General features: G+C 55.8%; 1 protein-coding gene across 9 annotated transcripts in view; it reads right to left on the reverse strand.

Moving 5' to 3' along the window:
- Positions 1 to 15622, reverse strand: part of ANO1 (anoctamin 1) — a 208554-nt gene that overhangs the window by 100207 nt on the left and 92725 nt on the right. For 7 of the 9 annotated variants that reach the window (XM_064370260.1, XM_021669716.2, XM_021669715.2 and 4 more), the window contains exon 2: positions 7508 to 7680. The exons of 1 other annotated variant lie outside the window; for it this stretch is intronic. In XM_064370260.1, coding sequence (XP_064226330.1) covers positions 7508 to 7680 — 173 coding nt within the window. Of the gene's footprint in view, positions 1 to 7507; positions 7681 to 15622 lie in introns of those variants that run through there. One more of the 9 variants, XM_064370261.1, reaches the window with a different exon arrangement.

Below are 15622 nucleotides of genomic sequence, written 5' to 3' on the forward strand. Positions count from 1 at the left end.
GGGGAAGGGGAGGGAGGCTGGCAGAGGTGGGGTAAGTAGCAGCCACTGCTACATGCAGCTGGGCTCCATCCTGCTGGGGACCTTCGGAGTGACCGTGAAGGGCACACCCCAGAGCCGGTACCCAGAGGGTAAGGAAGCTGGGCGACCATGTACCTGCTCTGGCCCCTTCTTGGCTGGGGGTCACTCCTGGGGTGTTCATTCCCCTGCACTAGCACCCTCCCCACGCGTGGCCTTCAGCAGCGCCTGCACTGGCGGACGCCTTTGGGTGCAGAGGAGAGCAAGCCACTGGTATGGATGGGCACTGCTGGGGGGCGCCCTGGGGTGACCGAGGGGGCGGGTTTAGGGCTCCTACAGGGCCTGTCTGCCTCAGTTTCCTTATTTTTGGGGGCCACAGGAGATAGCAATGTGGAGGGGTCGGTTTAAAATCCAGATATTCCCACAGTGGCAATGTGGTGCAGCCATTGCAAAAGCCAAGCCCGCGCTGCTGGGATTCCTGAGGGATTTCGCTGGTTGTCAAGACAGACAGGCCAATCAGAATGGTCCACAGAGCTGCGCCTCATCCCTGGAGCTGGCTGCCTGGTTTCCACCCCAGGTTCCTGTGTCTATGTGAGGACGCTCCCTACGGCACTGTCAGTCCCTGAGGGGCATCATCTGAGGAGAGGGCCTCCCTGATGGAGTGCAGGGATGGCGTGCTGTGCCAGGCAGGGCCCAAGCCCCTGTGGCCTGTGGACAGCTGCACTCAGGCCTTGCTGGCCTGGACGGTCTCCCCACGTGGTCACATGGATCCCCTGGGCGGCTTCCGGCTGCACCATGGCTCTAAGTGGCTGAACATTGGTCAGGAAAAGAAGCAGGCAGAATCCCTCATTCAAGGGGGTGGGCTGTATACAACCCAAAGTGCATCAGGGTGTAACCCCTCACCAAACCGTCAGCACTGCGGTGGGGGACAGGGGAGGGAAGGCCTCAAGTGGAGCTGTCCTCTTTAGTTGTGGGGGAAGCAGAGGCCCAGGTATGTCATCTCGCTGCATCCCCAGAAGCTGACCCTCTGAGGGGAGCACTGTAGTTAGGTCTCTTTGACCTGGAGGAAACTGAGGCTCCCGTGGGTGAGCTGCCCAACTCAGGGGCCCCGAGTACCAGACTCCTGCTGGCTGATGCCAGTGCAGGGCTCTGCCTCTGGTGCTGAGGGGCACGGGGAGGGTGCAGCCAGCTAGCAGGCCTGTTTCTGTCCCAGCCTGGGGCAGTGGTGAAGCAGGACCGGTGCACACAGCAGGTAAGCACAGGCTAGTGGGGAGGTGTGGGTGACACCAGGCCACAGGTATGTCTGGGACAGTGTGGGGCAGCAGGTGAGGCTGGCCCAGGACAGGGCAGTGGCTTCGTGGCAGGCCCCGTAGTCAGCCAGACCCGGCTCTGTGTCCAGGCTTGGCCCCTCTCCAGCTGCAAGGCCTGGGGGAGGTTCTGGACCCTCTGAGCCCCAGGGTGGGTTTCTGCTAAATGGGGAGTGGCTGGGAGGCTTTACCGATGGGATGGTGGTCTCCACTAAGCTCAGCACCATGCTGGCCAGAACAATCTGGGATGGACGCTCCATGTAATTCTGGGGCCAGGCACCTGGGGGTCATCCCCTTCACCCCGACTGCCACCCAGTGGCAGACTCGCATTCCCCCCAACATCTCAGGGAGGTCAGACGAGGGCAGGGCCACAGGGAGCTGGCGACTAAAGGTGCTTTTCTCTTCCCAGGGCTGAGCATGCAAAGGAGCCAGACCAGAAGCTGCTCTGGGAAGACGCGAGTGACGCGCAGGGAATAAGCCAGCGCCCAGCAGGTGAACGCGGGGTCTCCAGGGTTCGGACGCACACCCGCCTGAGTCCCAGGCGTGCCCAAGGGCTTGGGCTGGTCCTCCTCATCTGCTCCCCGTACCTCTTTCCCCAGCCTCCTCTCCCCCTCCCCAGGCCTTCCCCAGCCCCTCCTCCTTGCCGTTGATACACTCTGTCCACACACCCTTCATGTCCTTCTCAGCCCTCTGTAATTTGACCTGATTTTCAGGGCACAGGGCAAATCCCGCATCCTCTGGGATCTGAAAGTGGCCAGCCCCTCTGGCTTCTGCAGGTCTCTGTGCCCCGGGACTGCCTCTGAGCTGTCTACTCACAAGATCTTAACTTGCAAATCGGCCCCAACGCTGGATGGCAGGACCCCAGAGGCCTGGTCAGGGACTGTCTAGAGATGTGTTAGAACACAGCTCCAACCTGACCTCCACACACAGGGACTCAGAACCTGGTGGGGGCCCCATAAACGCCCCTGATTGGCAGTGGTAATGGTGATAGCAAACAAATCCTTGGAGAAAGGGAGGAAATTCACAGGGATCCCTTCAAGCCAGAGAGCAGGGAAATTACACTAAGGAGTGGCCAAACATTCTCTCTCATGGTGAAACAGGAAAGGTTACCAGGTTCGATATGAACCCCCATCATCTGTCCAATGGGATCTCATCAAGGGATGCGCCCACCCTCAGGGGCCTGACAGTCTTCGGGAGAACAGAAGCGTCTTCTAACTTCCCTGCGTGGTGGGGGAGAGACAGCATGGCGGCCTGATCAAGAGTGGGCATCTTCCTACCTGCATTCAAAGACCAGCTCTGCCACTCACCAGCTGTGTCACCCTAGGCACACGGCTTCACGTTTCTGTCTTCCGTATCCCTAAGACCTCCCTCATGTAATCTGACCTCCCTCACGGGGCTGTGGAAGGACGAAACCGTTAACGAATGTTGTAAAGCATCTGCAGCAGGGCCTAGCATCGAGGGAAGCTTCAACAGAAGTTTGCTCTAATTTGGAATTGAGACACAGGCACAAATAAAGAACTAGGGGAGGACAGGGGAAAAACAAGCTTGTGGCCAGAGTGGACCACAAGCGAAAGATGGTAGCAGTGCCAAATCCAGACTTTAAAAAGTTACAGAAGGAGCTGGATGTGATGCTGGGACCAGCAGGAGGCAGCACCAAGCACAGGTGTCGGAGTCCCAGGGCCTTACTCTGTCACTGACTTGTGTGACCTTCGGTAAGCTGCTTTGTCTGTTTGGGTCTTAGTTTTGTTAAGTGTGGGCTCTCTCCCGTCTAAAGGGCTGGGAGGGCCCCAGGGTCTGGAGAGCAATACTGAGCTGGGCTTAGAGAGGGCTGGGAGGTGAACGCACAGCAAGGACCGGTGCAGTTGCCATGGTGGCGTGTGACTCTGTGGCGCCCTTCCAGGGAGCAGTGGAGAGGGGGACCTTTCTTGTGTATGATGGGACAGAAAGGCAAAGATGTAATTGCAGTGGGAGGGATGTGGGTGAGACTTCACACAAAACCTCCCAATCTGAAGGCCTGGGAAAGCTTCAGAACATTTATGTTTCTGTATTCTTAAGAAAGGGGCAAGCAATCCCTTGGTACTTTGCTGAGGGCAAGTGGTTTCTTCCTCATCTTTTCTTTTTGGATGAAGTCTCGCTCAGTTGCCCAGGAATGCAGTGGTGTGATCTTGGCTTACTGCAACCTTTACCTTCTGGGTTCAAGCAATTCTTGTGTCTCAGCCTCCTGAGTAGCTGGGATTACAGGCACGCACCACCATGCCTGGTTAATGTTTGTAATTTTAGTAGAGATGGGGTTTCACCATGTTGGCCAGGCTGGTCTTGAACTTCTGACCTCAGGTGCTCCAGCTGCCTTGGCCTCCCAAGGTGCAGGGATTAGAGGTGTGAGCCATGCGCCCAGCCCTCTTATTCATCTTTTTGATGGTTGGACCTGCATATGTGGTTGCTGAATGAATGAATGAATGAATGAATGTGGGCATGTGTGAATGAACAGCAGAGGCTGGGTCTCGTATACTGTGACTGGCTGTGGTCATCAGATCCAAGGATACAGAAGCTGAGACCCAGCCAGGCCAGCAACTCAGAGCCTCAGTTTTCTCATCTGTGAGATGCCGACAAAACCATCTGGACTTAGGTCATAGGATTCTCGAAGGGATAAAATGTGATGGACGATCTGCTGGGTGCGGTGGCTCCCGTCTGTAATCCCAGCACTTTGGGAGGCCGAGGCAGGCAGATCACGAGGTCGGGAGACAGACCATCCTGGCCAACATGGTGAAACCCCATCTCTACTAAAAAAACAAAAAATTAGCCGGGCGTGGTGGCACGCACCTGTAATCCCAAATAGTCAGGAGGCTGAGGCAGGGGAGTTGCTTGAACCCTGCCTCAGCAGGAAGGTGGAGATTGCAGTGAGCCAGCTGGTGACAGAACAAGACTCCATCTCAAAAAAACAAAAGTGATGGACGATCTGAAGGTATTTTAAGGACTCCCTCCTGCATAACTGGGGGAGGTACTCCTGGAAGGTGTCCCCCAAGGAAGATAGGAAAATGGTGGAAAAGAAATACTTCCCTGAGGCCACATGGGAAAATGTGAAGGACAAAGGTTCCCTTCACAGCAGTAGTATCCTGGAAGCCCTGTCCCAGGCACCAGGAACGGCGAGAGGGCAGCCTATCTGGTCCATACCTGCCTCTATGAACTCCTTCCTCAAACTCCAAGGAAAGGGCAGAAGCGGGGAGGGACTCCTACAGCCACACCTTTAACACTGTACTGGGACTCCAGGCATTGGGTTATTCAGCTCTTCTCTGGAGCTGGTGCTCCCGGAACTGAATTCATATCCATATAGAATGTCTTGATCACTCAAGGGAATCTACAAAGTTCACTTTCTCTGAAAATGGGCTAAATGCAATCAGCGACCGGTAAAATTTCTTTTGGTTTTGAGACTCTTCCAATTATAGTTAAGAAGGGAACATCAGTTTTAAACTTCACTTGCCTTCTAAAACATTTTTAAAATCGGATCACTACGGATCAGTGTGTGACTATGGGGCATGCTGCATAATCTAGAAGCAGATCATCTCCAGCAGCAGATAAGCCAGGAAATACTGGGCAGACACCGGCAAATCAGGAACCTCGGGAGTGTCTGGGCTTGTTTGGGGCACACAGATCCCAGGCCACCGACAAGCACCAGGTTCAAGGAAGAAAGTAGAAACACTCAGATATCAACACAAAGAAACAGAAATGAGTTGCATCCAACCTGGTCTCTGGATTTCAAGTCATTTCTCCTTATATTTCACTGCACAGAAACAGTGAAGCGATTTCCACCCTGGAACCTGGGAATGAGGAGAGGCAAAAGCCACAGGCTGGGAACCTCAGACTGAATTGGATGAACTTATTCTGTGGTTGACTTATGCATGTATGAATTGCATGCCTGAGAACGGGGTAGGGACTTTTGAAATGCAGCCCATGCCCTCTGGCCCTCGTGGGTACAGAGCCGCCTTCGCTGAGTGACTCAGGGTAATGACTGATCAACTTTTGTGGGCTTGAGTTGTGCCGGTGATGCCCTGGGAGGCTGTCCCTGCCATGAGGCCTGCCCTGCACCATCAGGCCCCCGCCCCAGGGCTGCAGCCTCCAGCAGTCTGGCCATCCACAGCAAACGCTGCTCCCAGACTCTGCCTCCTGCAGCGCGCGCCTCGGATTCAGCCTTCCAAGCTCACAAAACAAAGTATGGGCCATGGAAGTGCTGTGTGCAGCCTGAGTTGATGGTCTCATCTGGGCCCAGCGGCCTCTTTGCAGACTTTGCGTCTTTCACCTGCGTCTGCAGGAGGCAGATAGTTTCTGGGTCTGGATGAGCAACAGGTCCTGGAACAAAAACTCCAGAAACCAGGGGCTCTTCATTAAAGGCTCCATTTCTTCTTATTGAACGTTCAATTCGCCAGCAAGTCCTGTCCAGGTCACCCCCAGAGCGTCCATTTCTCCGCCACCCTGGCCACACCACCTTCCCCCAGCTCCTGGCTGGTATCCCCATTGTCCCGCTTTTGCATCTTTGAATATGCAATGTCTTTGAAAGACTCAGTCCCCACCCGCCGTGGGTAGAATGAGCGCCTTCTACAGAATATTTATTCTTCAGGCAGGCTTTCTGCAGCTCCCTGGTCTGTGTCCTGGGCCCTTCCTAACTGTCCTCCCAGCTGATGGGTGACTTGGAGCTGGTCACCTGCCCCTCTGGGCCTCAGTTTCCTTACCTGTAATAATAGCACCTACCTCACACGTTGTGAGAGTTGAATGAGCTAAGACACAGCAGGGACCCAGCGCTATGGAGTTGTCCCTGTCACTACCCTTGGTAACGGGTAACGTTCCATCACCATTTGTTAAGTAAGCTCCAGATGGGTGGAGCCTTCCCTGTGGCATTCTCTGAGGGTACCCAGGGGCCAGCATAGCCTGGCACGTGGTTTTGATCAAATGGCAATCCCTGAACTCCTACGGCCAGTCCTGAGTCATAGGTAGACCCCTCTCCAGAGACACCTCTGCCCAGTGCTCCTGGCAGCTCTATGCAATCTCAATTCCTGAAAAGACCTCCCCCAAGGCCACCCCCCTCCACTATGACCCGAGGGGTGCAAGGCCTTACTGACCAAGGCCAGAGTCCCTGCTGTCACTGGAACAGAGACCCAAAGCCGGAGCTTTGTCCCTGCTTCATCCCCGGCCTCTCTGTGTGCCCCAGGGACTAGGGGGACAGACCAGGGCCGTCCCCATCCTGCTGGAAGCAGCAGCGCTGGGCGGGACACCCGGGGAGGGGCCTTGATGGGGCTGCAGGGGAAGGAGGGAGGAAGGAGATTCTGTCCTTAAGTCCCACAAAGTGCTGCTGAGAGCTCCCCTCACCCCAAGAGGAGCAAGCCAGTCCCAGCCCTGTCCTATCCTCTTCTGGCAAACTTTGTCCTTCAAGCCAAACCGTTCCTGGAAGAATTCTGCCCCCCTCCCTAAAATGTAGGGATCCCTAGACTTCTGGGTCTGGCCCTAGGGAGGGTAGTGGGGATACTGGGGACCTCAGGATGGGGTCCCCAACTTACATGACGGGTTTCCTACCAGTGCCCCCACCTGAACCAGGCCTGGGGGCCCAGGGGAGACAGGGACGAGGGTAGAAAGCAATCTCCAATAATTGGCATGCCAGTGCCAGGGTACCAGGCCCAGTACCCTGGGCACAATGTGCGTTTCTGGCAAGCGGGGACCTTGGGCTCTGGCCTGGAAGGTGGTGAAGCAGTGGGGCCTGGCAGCTATCATCATCCTGGAGTGGCGACCAACTTGGCCTTCACCCAAGACCCCCACCATCATCACTGCCCCAACGGGCACCCCTGGCAGAGAGCCAGGAAGGGAAGGTCCCATCCAGGGCTGGCCGTGAGCTCTTGGTTGGGCTCTGAGCTTCAGCCCCGGGCGAGACGTCTTTGGGGACTCAGAGCTCCAGAGCCAGGCCATGCCTGGGGGCCCGGCGCTGCGTTGGGCCGAGTGGGCGCCTTGCTCCAAACGCGCAGAGCGCAGGCTGGGCGCACGCACTTGACCGGGGCCGGCGCGCCCTTGCCGGGACGCACGTGCGCGGGTGGGCGCCGCGAACCCGGGGTCCTGGGAGGCCCCGCCGCCGCCGCCCGCTTCCCGCCCTCGCTGCGGCGCAGGTGCGCGGCCCTCCCGCCCGGGTCGCGGCCGCCCGCACTCACCGTGCCCTCGGACGGCAGGTAGCCGATGTCCTCGATGGCGCAGATGTTGATGATGTGGACGCTGCGGTCCTCGGCCGGGAGCGTCGAGTACTTCTCGTTGACCCTCATCGTGGCCGCCTGTGCGCGGGGACCGCCGGGCGGCGCGCCCTCCCCATCCACGGCCCCGGCGGCCTCTGCGGGCGGAGACGGCAGCGTTCGCGGCGCGCTCGCAGGGGGCCGGGCCTCCCCGCGCCCGGGCCCGCCGGGGACGTGGCCGCCTCCCGCTCCGCCCGCCGCCCTCGCCCGCCCGCCCGGCCCGCGCGCTCCGTGCGGGGTGCGCCTGAGCCTCCGGGGCCGATGGCGCTGCCGCCCGGCTGCGGGTCCCGCGCCTGGTCGGGAACTTGGACGCCCGCCGGCCGGCCTTTGCCTTCAAGATATAAGCGCTCTCCGCCCGCCTATGGCAGGGGCGGCGGCCGCGCGGGTCAGATTTTCCGTAGAAATTTAAACACAGGAAGAAAAAGGATTCCATTCCTGCGGGCCCCTCCGAGTTTTATTTTTATCCGGGAAAGTGCCCCTTTGGATTTTTTTTTTTTTTGAGGCTTTTCATACCAGGTACGTAAAGGGAGGACTTTCAGTAAAGTCCCCGAGTGGCAGGCGCTTCTGTGGCGGGTCACCTCCGCCTCCGGGGGAGTGAAGCTTCTGAGATTGGAGTCTGGAATGTTCTCCCTGCCCCTTTCCCTCCCCTCCACCCTGGCAAACTCCTGCTGTCACTCACCGCTCACCTCCTCCAGGGAGCTCGCCTGGTTCCTGCCGACCCGCCCCCCACCAGCTGCCCGTGCTCCTGGGGGAGGCTTTCCTGGGGCTATCATCTCTTTGGAGCCCACCGATGTTACCGGTGGCCCCCCCGCCCCCCATATACGGAGCGCTTAGTGTTCTGTGCCCAGGCGCGTGCAGCCTCCCTGATGCAGGGCATGAGTGTGTATCATCTCATTTAACCCTGCACCTCCAAAGTTGGAACTCGGGTCCTCATTTTGCAGAGGACACCCAGGCTTAGGAAGGCCAAGGAACGGTCCCCATCCTCTGAGGTGGGGTGGGGCTCCTGCAGAGAGCTGTCCCCACTGCAGGGCGAGGCTGTCCTGTTTTCTGGAGGGGGGATGGTGGCTTTGATCGCTCACCCCTGGCCCCAGCAGGGGTCTGGCACACAGCAGATCTTCAAGTCTTCTTCCCCTAAGGAGAATAAGGCAGGTCACCAGTGGACAGCCACACTCTGGTTAAGCCCCAGGGGCCATGCTGGCAACCACATCCACTGGAAATAAAGTGTCCCTCTGCCTCTCACAATCTTGTGAGTTCTTTATGGTGTGCATCAGATAGCACCTCTGGCAGGAAGTCCTCCTGGATTTTCCCCCACTGCCCCCTTCCCACCCAAATACATGGACCTTCCTCTCTACCCAAAGAACCTGTCTGAACCTCAATTAGCACTTCATTTATTCCGCCTCATTTTACAGTGGGTTGTCTACCAGGTTTATACAGCTGATGCTCAATAATTGCTTATTAAATGGCCATTTGGGAACATTCAGGGTCTACAGAAGTGATTAGGAAGTTGTCTTTCAAGGTCACGAGGTCATCAGCATGCCATGACTTCAAGCGTGGAACCTGGAGTCAGCTAGGATGGGGTTGGGGAGAGGGGGTGGGGGCTCGCTCCAGCTCTGGCACCTTCCAGCACTGTGACCTTGTGCCAGCCTCCTCCTGGGCCTCAGAGCCTCCGCCTTCTCATGGGAGTCTTGAGCGTACCTGAAGCTGCCAGGCTCGGCAATGGTCACTGCTGTCACTACTACTGTCATCTTGTCATATCTCCCCTTTCCCGGTGCCTCAGTGAGACCTGCCCCCCCCCCATTTAGGCACAAGTTTGTGACTTCCTTGAACTTGGGGTGGTTCAGGAAGGCCATTTGGTTCTCAGGCTGGTGGTGCCAATGGCGCGGAGTGGCCCTAAAGGACCCTTCATCTGCACCTCGGACAGTGAGAGAGGGTTTGGAGGAGGGCCCCAGGCTGGCCAAATCCACACCAGAAACAGTGCTCCATGGCCTCTGCCCCTGAGAGTTCAAGTGTCCAGCGCTGGGAAGAATCCCACACAAACATACAGAGGATTATGTAACTCCATCTGCTTATCCTTGTTGGTAAACAACCAGCATTGCGTAACACTAATGTACTGTCTTTCCAAATTTACGTTCGAGTGGCAAAGGACCTTCCAGAGCTCCACGAGGTGCAATTTGCAGAAAAACAAAAAGAGTTAAAATATACTTGACCAAATCTGATACACTGGTGTTCCCAAAGGTTTAGGAAGTGACACTTCTGGCCTGAGAGGGCTCTGGGCTTCGGAGGCTGATGGCTGGGCCATCTCCTAGGCAGGATGGCCCCACCTTCTCCCCAGACAGCACCCCTTGTGGGTTTACTCAAGAAACAGTGTTGAACCTCTGGTTTCTGTGGTTTATGCTGTAGCCAGGCTCAAGGCATCTGCTTGCCTGTAAGACTCCACTTTCTTTGCTATTTCCAGTATGTTTCCTTTTTTTCTCTCCAGTATCCCTGCATTCTAATTCCTCTCGCCCCTTTCCCAAGTCTTCTGAGGTGGATGGCGTAGACACGCACAGCAAGGGCAGAGGAAATGCAGCGTGGCCTCTGCACAGCAAGGGCCAGCGAGGATCAGCTCTGCCCCCAGGCCTCTCCTGGCCTTTGCCGGGGGTTCGTGGGTCTAGGGATTTCAGGGACCGACACAAAGTAAAAACAATCGTCCCTAAAATTGGAACGAGAAAAGAGAATTCCTGTGAGTGGCGATATCTCCCAAGTCAGGGCGAGTTTACAGGGCGCCTTTTGTTCCATAGGTGGTCCACTTCTCTAGTTCCCTGCCCCGTCTGTGTCCTATGGGCCGCTTTGTTGGGACTCTCTCGCCCCCAGTCACTAACTGCTTACACGGGGGCTGCTCCATAAACGATTGCATTCATTTTGCTTTTTCCTTTTGTCTCAGTGATTTTCATCACTAAAAACCCACAGGGACAGATTTTGCGGGCAGGACTAATTCCCTGCTCATAAATTAGTGAAAACCTGGTCTAATTCGTCCAGATGGTACATTTTGTTATGGGGAGCTCCGGGCTTTCCCAGTTGGCCTGTGTGGCCCTTCAGTGTCATTTGATGGCATGCGCCAACGGATACAGGTGTCTTTGCTGACATTTTAATAGTCACCGGGGGTGTAAGTGGCAAGTGGCAAGGAGTGAAGGCCAAGAAGCTGTCAGGAGGGTGGCCTCCCAGTAAGAGGCTGCACAGGGGAGCCCTTTCCAACTCGATTTTATTTCCATCCCGTTGGCATCGCCCGCAGGGAAGAACATCTCTGAGCCCTGGCTGAGCTGTCTGCGACTCAGTGGGAAATTGGACAAACCAAGCTTTACAAAGGGAGGCAGAGTGAGGTTCCCCAAATCACGGAGACGCAGGGACTGGTTACCAAAACCACAGACCGGAAACCTGTTAAGCACCCGCACAGCCTTGTCATGCCTCGATTTCCTTTTTCGTAAAGTGAGGCATGACGTCTCTCACTTTGGATGGGGGGTGAGGCCCAGAGGCCCAGCGCCTGCCATGGTGAGTCCAGGCCAGGGAGGCAAAGACCTCTTCTTCTTTTTTTTTTTTTTCTGAGATGGAGTCTCACTCTGTCGCCAGGCTGGAGTGCAGTGGTGCAATCTCGGCTCACTGCAACCTCCACCTTCCAAGTTCAAGCGATTCTCCTGCCTCAGCCTCCCAAGTAGTTGGGACTACAGGCCTCTTCTAATAAAGGAGCTCTACAGTGGAGGTATCAGGACTGTGGATGTGTGGAGCCAGATCCTTCTCTGTGGTGGGGGCTGTCTGTGCAATGTAGGACATTTTGCAGCCACCCTGGTGACCTCTTCCCACCTATGAGATGCCAGCAGCACCTTCTGCCTCTAACCCCAATGTGACAACCAAAAATGCTTCTTGATGTTGTCAAATATTCTCTGGGGACAAAACCAGCCCCACCCGAACACCACGGGCGTATCTCAGGCTTCTCCGAGGCCCTTACCTGCCCTCTCACCTGCCCTCTCACCTGGACATGGGGGCCAGCTTCATCAGCCCCCGTTTCACAGGTGCGCACACTCGGAGAGGCAACATACTTGGCTAAAGGTCAGGGAAGACACCTGGAGAGGTGACACACTAGGCTTTCATTCTAGGTCTCCTGACCCCCACCCGCCAAACCAGAGCTCACTCCATGAATTCAATACGCATCCAGAATTAGGGAGGTGGCACAAAGGGGACTGGGTTTCTTTTTACAAAATAGAAATACCCGGGTGACCAGGTTGCTCTCCGTTGTGGAGGTGCTGGTGCTCTCACAGCCTGGGCACACTGAGCCTGCTCTGCCCCTCAGTTGGCCCAGTACAAATCTCTGCATTCAGAGGGTTCTAATAAGTGCTGTTGACTCATGAACAGCCCAGGGGAGGGAAAGCAGCATGGAAGCAGTGAGCAGTCATGACTCAGGGCCATTGTGAGCGCCAGCGGCCACCCGTCCCGCTCCCACAACAGCCCCAGCTGCCGGGCAACCCGAGTAGGGCAGAAACAGAGGCCAAACAGGTAAATGATGTCACCTCCCAAAAGCAGCTTGGGCTGTAATTACCCCCGGGGAAGATGTGCCTGGGGAATTTACAACTGAGATACGGCGGGCAGGCGGGCGGGAGACGGGTCACGGTCTTTTCCTTCCCTCGCATGATGTCAGCGCCGGAGCAGAGGCCGGCCAACCGCAGCCTGGGCTCCGAAAGTGCCAGCCAAAGCTCTGACATGCGGCCAAAGCATGAAGTTCTGTTGGGGGGGATTTTTTTCCCCTCCAACGGAATCCACGGGCATCCCGTTTCCATAGGAGGATTTTCAGATTCTTAACGTGTTTTGTGAACCCCAGGCCTGCCTTCTGAGAATCCCAAGAGCTTTAAAGCACACCTGGGGCAGCTGAGACCCTGGCCAGGTCATCTCCTCCTGGAAGCCTTTCTGGTTCAGCTCAGACGGCATTGCTTCCCTCTGCTCCTTCCACCCGTGGCTGCAGCCACTCAGGTTCCCTTCCGCCCACCAACTTCAGTTTTTCGGGCTTCATTTCTGCACTGTTTACTCTCCTTCCCATCGTTGGCACACTATAGATTTCCCCCATTTATGTTTATTTAACAAGCAGCCGTGCAGTGCTTACTATAAGCCAGCACTGTGCTAAGCTCTTTACAAACGTTAAGTCACGCTCTTAGGGTAATTATAGCCATCTGCAAGTGTGTTCACACAGGCGCACACTCCTGGATCCTCTATCGGGAGGTGTGCGGAGAAGTGTAGACAAAATCTTAAACAGCTGCCTCCTCCCCAGTGACACTGCAGGAGGCACAGCCTTCCTCCCCAGGATGATGGGTGCATTGGCATCAGACACCCTGCCGGTGGGGACAGGGGCCGCCTCCTGGTCGCAGGACAGCACCTGCCCACCCTGACAGCCTCTAGCTGCCCATCCTGCTTCAGTTCTTCTTCCTGGGGTTTGAAAGAATAAAAGCTCCAGATTGCTGTCAGTTTCCTTTCACCAGCTTGCTTCCCGAGAATAAGGAACTTCCACCTTGCAGAAGCGCCGGCCTCAGTCTGAGCTTGTGCCACTTCAGAGGGACGAGTCTGACCTTTGTGGCTTCCTCTGAGCCCCCGCCCCAGACTGTATTTTCTCCCTAGACACGACGCAGCTTCTGATGGTGAAGGACAGGTCCTGGTCCTCCTGGCCTCTGGTCCGAGGGGCTGAAGGTAACTTAAGGCCCCAAGGCAGAGGAGCTGGGATGCGAGTTGGCACCCCTGCACTGTTGAGGGCACATGAACCCCACGAGAGCTGCTCTCCACAACAGACTCATCCCTGCACCTTCCATGGGGTGTGTGCTGAGTGTGAGCGCACCAAACCTGCATCACTCCCTCGATGTCAGTGACCCGCCCATGCCACCGATTTCCATAAAGACCCATCTCTAAGGCCTGAGATGGAGCCTAACGTTACAGTCACTAGCAGCAGCAAGCGTCTCACTCTGGAGTGAATCCCCTGGGTCCTCATCAGACCCTCCCTTCCCCAAAGCCAAGGAAGCCACAGCTCCTGGTCTCACCTGTCCCACCAGCTAAAAATGGCCTTTTATACTTTTTTTAAAAAAATTATTTTCTTGAGATGGAGGCTTGCTCTTGTTGCCTAGGCTGGAGTGCAGTGGCACAATCTCGGCTCACTGCAACCTCCGCCTCCAGGGTTCAAGCGATTCTCCTGCCTCAGCCTCCCAAGTAGCTGGGATTACAGGCACCCACCAAGGCGAATTTTTGTATTATTAGTAGAGACAGGGTTTTCCCATGTTGGCCAGGCTGGTCTTGAACTCCTGACCTCAGGTGATCCACTCACCTTGGCCTCCCAAAGTGCCGGGATGACAGGTGTGAGCCACCTTGCCTGGCCTCGTTCACGCATTCTTTTCTATCCCTACCTCCTCTAACCCCTTCCCAACTTTGTATTTCTCCATGGAATCTGCCAATCCCTGTCTGCGGAGGAAGTCGCTTCATCATCTTGTTTTCCCATCCGCCTCCCCTCACCCTCCTTGGCTAGAATGGCGGCTCCAGGCGATTTTGTCATGATTTGATGGCTCATTTTCATGCCTGAAAATGACGTGAGCAACAGAGACCTAGAAAAATGCACAATTGAGCCAGTTATTCAACAGAGTTGGGCCCCAAGGCACATCGACTCTTAAAACATAAGAAGGGTCTCCTGTAAGACCTGGCAAAAACAAAAACAAAACAAACAAACAAACAAAAAACACGTAAGGCGGGGGAGGGGAGAGCGCGAGACAGTGGCCTCCGAGACAGTGGCCTCCGAGACAGACGCCTCCGAGACAGACGCCTCCGAGACAGACGCCTCCGAGACAGACAGCCGCCGCCTGTCTTTGCAGAATGCATTAATGGCCAACAGCGAATTAACTCAGTCATTTCAATCCCTTTGTTGTGTAGACAAAACCCAAAGGTCCGTGTCCTACAGAGCTAGTAAGTACATGCATGCACAGATGTGCACGTGTGCACACGCACTTGCACGCATACACACACACCAACTCATCCCAAAGGGTTAAAAATGGACCCGACGGGGACCTCCTCCCCAAAGGCACACATAATCAGTGGTTCCCGTGTCCATCTAGAAGCCCTTCCTGAATACAGACATTTAAGATCTGTAAGCTCATCACAGCCCACATCCTCCAAGACACGTGGTTATATAGAGCCCAGGGGCCCCACGGCTGCCTGCCCTGCCTCTCACACAGACCATCGTTTTCCAAAAGCAATTCCTGAGATTCAGCATCCCTCCCTCTTAAACATGAACAATTACATCTGGAATCAGGCTTTTGGGAAAAATCAAGTGCCCTCGTCCCCCTTTAAGCTCATCACAGCCCAGATCCTCCAGGTTAAACAGATCTCAAATCTGTTTCCCTTAACCCCCTCGGAGGGAGTTTATTCATTGATTTTCGCTTCATTTTTTTATGCTCAGCTTAAGCACCTTGAGATGTTCTTGGCCATCCGCTCCTCCATTCCTGTTTCCTTCCGGTTTGATGGAGAAGCCCTTCCTCCAACCTTAGATGGACACTTTTTAAAGCCACAGGTTCCTTTTGAATCTCTCTGCAGAACGCACTCCTCGGTTCCTTCAAGCCACATTTCAGAAGAGAAAGCCGACTCTCTCCTTGGTTAGGGAGGACACTGGGGCTCCCAATTCTTTCCAAAAGGAAAACAGGGTAAAAGGAAAGAACTCCCAGCTCATGCTCCTCTGTGAGTGGATTCAACGGCCTGTTCCATAAGGCAGGGGGCCCCTGTGAAGGAGAACATTCTGCCGTCTAGGGGGTCCTGAGGCACGAAGCCCAGCCTTCGTAGATGCACCTAAGAAAAGACGTGGGCCTGGCCCCCCCGGCCCTCAGAGCTGGATGAGTCTGCAGCAGCTGGTGACATTGGGGGCCAGCTTGCAGAGAGCATGGTGACACCCTTCCTTCCCTACTGCTGCCTGTCACCGCCTTGTTTACCTTGGGGACCAAACAGAGAGGGACTGTTTTTCCTTAAATGACCACGGGGACACCCCTTACCCGC

The sequence above is a fragment of the Aotus nancymaae genome, unplaced genomic scaffold (genome assembly GCF_030222135.1).
Source record: "Aotus nancymaae isolate 86718 unplaced genomic scaffold, 86718_ANA_hifiasm-v0.15.2.pri h1tg000106l, whole genome shotgun sequence".
Taxonomy (NCBI): Eukaryota; Metazoa; Chordata; class Mammalia; order Primates; family Aotidae; genus Aotus; species Aotus nancymaae.